The 7850-nt window shown below is 42.4% G+C and overlaps 1 protein-coding gene across 1 annotated transcript; it reads left to right on the forward strand.

Moving 5' to 3' along the window:
* Nucleotides 1-3509: 3509 nt before the first annotated feature.
* On the forward strand, nucleotides 3510-7824 carry LOC110502928 (neuronal pentraxin-2). Its single transcript, XM_021581278.2, has 5 exons — nucleotides 3510-4333; nucleotides 5318-5537; nucleotides 5858-6102; nucleotides 6339-6518; nucleotides 6881-7824. Exons 1-5 carry the CDS (start codon nucleotides 3878-3880, stop codon nucleotides 7115-7117), a joined length of 1338 nt encoding a protein of 445 aa, XP_021436953.2. The 5' UTR covers nucleotides 3510-3877; the 3' UTR covers nucleotides 7118-7824.
* Nucleotides 7825-7850: the final 26 nt, after the last annotated feature.

The following is a 7850-nucleotide window of genomic DNA, read 5'->3' on the forward strand; positions in this document are numbered from 1 at the left end:
ATTTTTGTTTCATCAGACCAGAGGACATTTCTCCAAAAAGTACGATCTTTGTCCCCATGTGCAGTTGCAAACAGTAGTCTGGCTTTTTTATGGCAATTTTGGCACAGTGGCATCTTCCTTGCTGAGGGGCCTTTCAGGTTATGTCAATATAGGGCTTGTTTTACTGTGGATATATATACTTTTGTACCTGTTTCCTCCAGCATCTTCACAAGGTCCTTTGCTGTTGTTTTGGGATTGATTTGCACTTTTTGCACCAAAGTATGTTCAATGCCAAAGTATGTTCAATGTCATCTCAATGTCAATGTCCTTGAGTGGCCCAGCCAGAGCTTGGACTTGAACCCAAACTAACATCTCTGGAGAGAACTGAAAATAGCTGTGCAGCGATGCTCTCCATCCAACCTGACAGAGCTTGAGAGGATCTGCAGAGAATGGGAGAAACTCCCTAAATACAGGTGTGCCAAGCGTGTAGGGTCAAACCCAGGAAGACTTGAGGCTGTAGTCGCTGCCAAAGGTGCTTCAACAAAGTACTGAGTAAACGGTCCGAATACTTGTGTAAATGTGATTTCAGCTTTTGTTTTTAATACATTTGCAATAATTTATAAAAATCTGTTTTTGCTTCATCATTTCATTTGATGATTGATGAGTAAAAAAAAATATTTAATCCATTTTAGAATAAAGCTAACGTTAAAAAATTGGAAAAGTCAAGGGGTCTGAATACTTTCCAAATGCACTATATATACACACATATATTGGACACACCTACTCATTCAAGGGTTTTACTTTATTTGGACTATTTTCTACATTGTAGAACAATAGTGAAGACATCAACACTATGAACTATGAAATAACACATATGGAATCATGTAGTAACAAAAAAAGTGTTAAACAAATATATTTTAGATTCTTCAAAGTAGCCACCCCATCTCAATTGGGTTGAGGTCGGATGATTGTGGATGCCAGGTCATCTGATGCAGCACTCCATCACTCTCCTTCTTGGTCAAATAGCCTTTGCTGGTTAATTGTGCCTTTGAATTCTAAATAAATCACTAACAGTGTCACCAGCAAACACCTCCATACCATCACACCTCCTCCTCCATGCTTCACGGTGGGAACCACACATGCTGAGACACGGCTGTTGGATCCAAAAATCTGAAATTTGGACTCATCAGACCAAAGGACAGATTTCCACCGGTCTTATGTCCATTACTCATGTTTTTTGGTAAGTCTTATTATTATTGGTGTCCTTTAGTAGTGGTTTCTTTGCAGAAAGAAACCTTTGACCATGAAGGCCTGATTCACACAGTTTCCTCTGAACAGTTGATGTTGAGATGTGTCTGTTACTTGAACTCTGTGAAGCATTTATTTCCTGTGGCGATTCTCATGAGAGCCAGTGTCGTCATAGCAATTGATGTTTTTTGCAACTGCACTTGAAGAAACTTTCAAAGTTCTTGAAATGTTCCTGATTGACTGACCTTCATGTCTTAAAGTAATAATTGACTGTTGTTTCCCTTTGCTTATTTGAGCTGTTCTTGCCATAATATGGACTTGGTCTTTTATCAAATAGGGCTATCTTATGTATACCACCCCTACCTTGTCACAACTGATTGGCTCAAATGCATTAAGAAGGAGTGGCAGGGTAGTCTAGTGCTTAGAGCGTTGGACTAGTAACCGGAAGGTTGCAAGTTCAAATCCCCGAGCTGACATGGTACAAATCTTTCGTTCTGCCCCTGAACAGGCAGTTAACACACTGTTCCTAGGCCGTCAATAAGAATTTGTTCTTAACTGACTTGCCTAGTAAAATAAGAAAGGAATTCCACAAATGAACTTTTAACAAGGCACACCTGTTAACAGAATTGCTTTCCAGGTGACAACCTCATTGGAGCTGGTTGAGAGAATGCCAATAGTTTCCGAAGCTATAAACTATATTTTGATTTGTTTAACACTTTTTTGGGTACTACTATGTGTTATTTCAGTTGATGTCTTCACTATTCTACAATGTAGAAAATAAAGAAAAACCCTTGACCGATACTGTATACACGCACACACACAAATAGATTATATTTTCACCAGCTGAGCTTTGCACCCCTGTGTCAGTATACCGAACTGTGTCACAAATCACTAATTGGCTGTTAAGTGACCGTTTTCGATGCCATATCAAAAGCCAACCCCACTGTGGTTACAGAGCTTCCCGTCTTCCTCTCAGTGCTCATCTCGCCTGCTGTTTAGATGCTACTGTCTTCCAGATTTCAGTCAGACCACGAAGGTGATGCTACTAATTGTTTACCTGCACATCCTTTATCATGAACATTGGTTGACACCAAGTGTTCTTAGGGCCAACCTGGTCTCAGAGCATTTTATATTGTTCTGTATGTAAATTTGAGACACTCCTTTTAGTATATGTTACGTATTAATTTGTGGATGTCCATCACCCATTTCGTATGATATGTTAAGATTTACAATTCATATATGTTACGGATTTGGAAGTAATACAATATGTTACGAATTCGCAAGACGTAGAATATGTTACCAATTTTCAAAATGTATGATATAATTCCAATTTGTTGTGGGTAACGTTACCTAGGTGGCTAACATTATCTAGCTGGCTAACGTTTTCTATGCTCGGGTTAGGGATAAGGTTATGAGTTGGGTTGCAGTTAAGGTTAGGGAAAGGGTTAGCTAACAACATGCTAAGTAGTAGTGTTATATGCCCAACCAACCTCCCTCCGTTTTTGCCTTAAGAAACCTTCCGTCTTATTTCACCATACCAAACTGTAACAAATCTTACTAATTTGAGTGTCCCGGATTTACATGTACTATGTCTTTGAGACCAGGGCAGGCTGACTTAATCGGTGTGCATGATGGCAATGATAAAACAGCAACAATTGATATCCTTATTTGGTCCTGTTAGACATCTGTTTCCTTGTCAACTCTACTCACCTCCATTTTCATCATTCCATCAACTTTGCTCTCCTCCTTTCCATCATCTTCCTTTCAGTGTCTAGTATATCATGACAGGCGGTTCTGGATCTTTCCATTGGTGGTGTCAGAGTGCTCACTAGTTACCACAGCCACAAATGTATAATGCCTGCCTATTTCTACAATTTCTCTTCTCAAACTTTGATTTTCAACCTAACATTAAACCCTAACCTTAACCACACTGGTAGCCTTATGCCTAACCTTAAATTAAGACCATAAAGCTCATTTATGTTTTCATTAATTTTTACGATATAGCTGAGCCACGAAGTCAAAATTGGCTATCTAGTGGAAATCCCACCTACCTATCTTGTCATCTGTGATCCCAGTTGAGCCTTTAGTACTGGTGTTTGATGGATCTGAACCATATGTGTGAAGGCTTTCCCTAATTTATTTAATACTATAGTTTTTATAAGGATATGGAATATTGGACATTGTTATAGCATCTATTTCAATTGATTGGTCAATGATCATACAGTACCAGTTAGATACAACTCAAAAATGACTTGTCCATCATACAGAACCTACCTATACGGACTGTAGTTATGGCAACATACTACAACCAATCCAATCGCGCCATACATCTGACAGTAATCTTCTTAACTCATGGTCGCTGTCCTTAAAGCACCATTAAATGCGGATTGAAGGCATGGAAACTTTGAGCGTTAACCCAGACTCATGTGGTTTTACCATCGCCTAAATTTTACTTGTCAAAATTGTACTTTGTATGGAATGATAACGTTTTGAAACAATATATATCGTTTAATTCGAGATTGACTATGGTATTCCGAGTAGATTACCGCTTTCTCGGCGTGTTTTACGCACCGGATTTGAAAGGCATAATAATCGGTTAGGCGCCACCCGTTATTTCACTAAAGATTAACGACCAAAATACTGCCCTGGTATGTTATCTCTGTTGAGATTGTTGTGTTTTTACGCACTGGGACTGGGCTATGAGAAGTTTGTGCGTGGACAGGATGACAATCCGGATACGGGAGCCCGGTTCCTATGCCGATCCATGACGGTTGGCGCTGACACATGTTTGGTCCCCGTAGTTCCCGAACCAAACACGGCAGCTCAGGAGGAAGTGTTGAGGAACACAGTCATGCAGCTCCGTGAAACGGTTCTCCAACAGAAAGAGACGATAGTCAACCAACTTGGGACCATAAACGAGCTGACCACCAAGCTCTCCCTCTGCGAGTCAGCCTCCGAGGAAGGGAAGTATGAAAGTGGTGGATCTTGGAGTAAAAACAAAAATAATCAGAACACAATGGGAGATTTACCCAGAGATCCCAATGATACAATCGACAACCTCGGTAAGACCATGCAGAGTCTGAAGGACCGACTGGAGAACCTAGAGGTAAGACACGGGACAGTAACCATAAATTACTCTTTGGTTCCTAAATCATGGAAAGGGAGTGCTGAAAATTATCGTCACCAGTGTGACTTAAATACATCTGAAATAGGCCTAATGTTTAAAATTGTTGCCCCTTGCATGATTGTCTGCTTATTAAGTAATTGAGTCCAAAGTGAACACCTGTTGCTGTGGTCAACTTTGTGGCCATTAAATTTGCTCCCATTTTGGCCTGTGGCCTATAATATTCTATTTTTGCCACCATGTGGAGGCATACCCTAAATGGATTAGCCTTTTATCTCCTTTACCTTCCAGTGATTAAGTTCCCTATGTCACCTTACTCAACAAATGCATCAGCTCTTAATAAAAGCAGCTCATTCAAATGACCAAGGATATAATGTGTTTCTTGGGATATTTAGGTCTCTTGCAGAGCTGTTTCATTCCAGATCGAAACACAATTTCAGTAAATCCAATCCTAGCTTGTGTAGGTGTAGTACCATCTGTTAGTTTAGAGCTTCCTGAACCACAGGTAATCCCCATTAGGTCATGCAGTAAAAGTACATTGGGAAACAAACGCATGACGGTATCAAGCTAAACCACACAATAGATGGTGTTTAAGCTCATTATGCATTAACAGGCTTTGGAAACTGGTGAGACAATTGGAGAGACCCAATGTTCTCCATGATTTACAATAAGGGGCCAGAGTCATGTGGCCAGGAAAACAACTCCTGGGCCTTCTGATAACATACTGGCCTACACACAGTGTAGTCGATTTCCACTCAGCCAATGATCTTTGAAAATTACACCCATTAAATAGGTGACAAACATAAGAGACGGGAAGCAGCGCATCTCAGACCTCAATACAAATTGACCTGAAGTCTATCAACCTCCACAGACTGTCTGCGTTAACCTCCACTATTTGTCTGTGACCATCTTGTATTGTCTCCACTTATTTAATTGTCTAATGACGTCTCCATCTTGTCCCCGCAGCAGCAGCAGCAGAGAGCAAACATGTCGGGAGCGTTGTTCCCCAGCGAGCTGCGAGACCTGCTGCAGCACAGGCTGGGAGACCTGGAAAAACAGCTGCTCAGTAAGGTCAACAACCTGGAGGAAGAGAAGTCTCTGCTCTACAACGAGACCACAGCCCACAGGCAGAAGACAGAGAGCACCCTCAACTCCCTGCTGACCAGGATCAATGAGCTGGAGAAAGGTAAATCACTGGAAAAGGAAAGATATGACAGACGCATACAGACATACTCACGTACGCACAAACATATGTCTGTGTACACAATCCGATGACAGTAGTACACACCTGCAGCACAAACCGGGAGACTCACACATTGTAAACACAATGAGTCATTCATTCTATCAACTATCCCACCAACTGACCCAATTACTGACACTCACACACTGTACCCCACTGCAGTAAACAACTGAGGCTTTAGATCAAATCTGACAAATGTTCATTTTGTTCTCGTAATTTGTGTATAAGTGACTTCATAGACAACTCTCCCATTATTCTCTCTGTAGGTGGCAGTGGGTTCAAGTCCCCCGAGCAGTTTAAGCTGGTCCTCCCCCTGCGTACGAACTATCTGTACGGCCGCATGGCCAAGAGCCTTCCTGAGATGTACTCTTTCACTCTGTGCATGTGGCTGCGGTCCAGCGCCGGCCCTGGCATAGGCACCCCCTTCTCCTATGGGGTGCCAGGACAGGCCAATGAGATTGTCCTCATGGAGTGGGGCAACAACCCCATAGAGCTGCTCATCAATGACAAGGTAAGGGCACTCTAAATGACTCAGTGATTCTCAGTATCGCTGATCTGTGGGAGAGCTTACCGTTATTGACAGGAGTCTTTGTTTTAAATTAGATCTGGCTTTAATGAGGTTGCTGATTTTTAATTTTTTACCAGCTTTACCAAATCCTAACCTTCCTCAATCTAATGTGTATTTCTCCTTTCTGTTTGTAAGCATCTGTACCTACCTTACACTCCTCTCCTATGTTACCTGTCCAGGTGGCTCAGCTACCTCTATCAGTGCGTGATGGGAGGTGGCAACACATCTGTATCACCTGGACCACCAGGGATGGTCTATGGGAAGCCTACCAGGATGGTCAGAAGCTGGGGGCAGGGGATAACCTGGCCCCCTGGCACCGCATCAAGCCTGGAGGAGCCATCATACTGGGGCAGGAACAAGTGAGTCTGCTGACTAGCGCCCCTTATCTGTAGGATACACAATTACATATTTGTATGGGAAATATTTAGCCTATTTTACTCTTGGTTTACAAAAGCACATCAGGTTTTCAGATTTGAATGGTACAGGTTCTTAGCCATGGCCATGAGTACTGAGCTATAGGCTCTAGAGTGTAGACCAAATTTGAAAAGCCCCATCGCTAACAGAAATCCTAAAGATCAGTTACATGAGAAAATAAATGCATTTTTTTTTAGAGCGAATAAAGTAGAGACCAGACAGGTCAAGTTTGTCTGGCTCAGCCTGGCAGTCCACACAGTGATATGTTGTTGTTTTTAACGAGGCCTGTTGTTTATGGCCTCAACAGGACATGGTGGGCGGACGCTTTGACGCCACACAGGCCTTTGTGGGTGAGCTGAGCCAGGTTAACATCTGGGACAAGGTCCTGAAGCCAGCCGACATCCTTACCATGGCCAACTGCTCCTCCTACACCCCCGGGAACGTGGTGTCCTGGCTGGACAGTGATGTGGAGGTGTTTGGAGGGGGAGCAGCCAAATTGCCTCTAGAGATATGCCAGGACCAGCTGTCTGAGACTGAGTCTTAGGATGGATGTCTGTCTGTGGCGTGTTGAGAATAATTTTGTCAATCTTGACGCCTACTGTACCTGCTACGTGTAATGCTGGTCATGTGTTTCGTTTGTCTGTCTAAGGAAAGGCTGATCTACCTCATTCCAGATGATTCTACTACTCACAGATCCAGTTTTACACACACATTGGCAAACATACTTAATGACACTGGATTTGGCATGTGAGGCTGGTTTAGGCATGCGTGTGGCATGGGAGGTGTAAGGTGCACAGATTAGCCGTCCCACGAATGACAGTCATTTATGTCCCAGGCCACAAACTGTAACCTACATCCTAGGACTTACATACAGTAATCTACATCTCCTGATGGAAGTCATTAAAGCCTGTTCCACCTTGAGTGGAGAGCAGATTTAGGGGAATATCCAATCAAACATCAGCCAGTTGACCGCTATGTTGAAGGTTTTCAATAACCTTTTGCAGAGATGAGGGACTAGTTTTGATCTTTGAGTTAGTTGGTAAACATTCCATAGTTATGTGTGGAAATCTGTGTTCTTGTGGCATCATGTCTGTTGTACTATAATGTTAAGGTTTCATTATCCATTACTACCCATACTGTTTTCAATACCCCAAGTCCACCTCAATGCCTGCAGCAGTATATGTTGTCTCAAAACTGTTCTGTAATTATCCTCTTGTTGTTAGGGACACGTTGGTTTGTTTAGGCCTACAATGTCTGCGCAGTGGTAGTTTTCAAGA

This window comes from Oncorhynchus mykiss, chromosome 23, assembly GCF_013265735.2.
Source record: "Oncorhynchus mykiss isolate Arlee chromosome 23, USDA_OmykA_1.1, whole genome shotgun sequence".
NCBI lineage: Eukaryota > Metazoa > Chordata > Actinopteri > Salmoniformes > Salmonidae > Oncorhynchus > Oncorhynchus mykiss.

Bases quoted from the DNA above. Each gene is read 5' to 3' on its own strand.
- LOC110502928 (XM_021581278.2), top strand. From the start codon at position 3,878: ATGTTATCTCTGTTGAGATTGTTGTGTTTTTACGCACTGGGACTGGGC. The intron at 6,103-6,338 runs GTAAGGGCACTC...TTACCTGTCCAG, and splicing joins AGCTGCTCATCAATGACAAG to GTGGCTCAGCTACCTCTATC. The intron at 6,519-6,880 runs GTGAGTCTGCTG...TGGCCTCAACAG, and splicing joins TCATACTGGGGCAGGAACAA to GACATGGTGGGCGGACGCTT.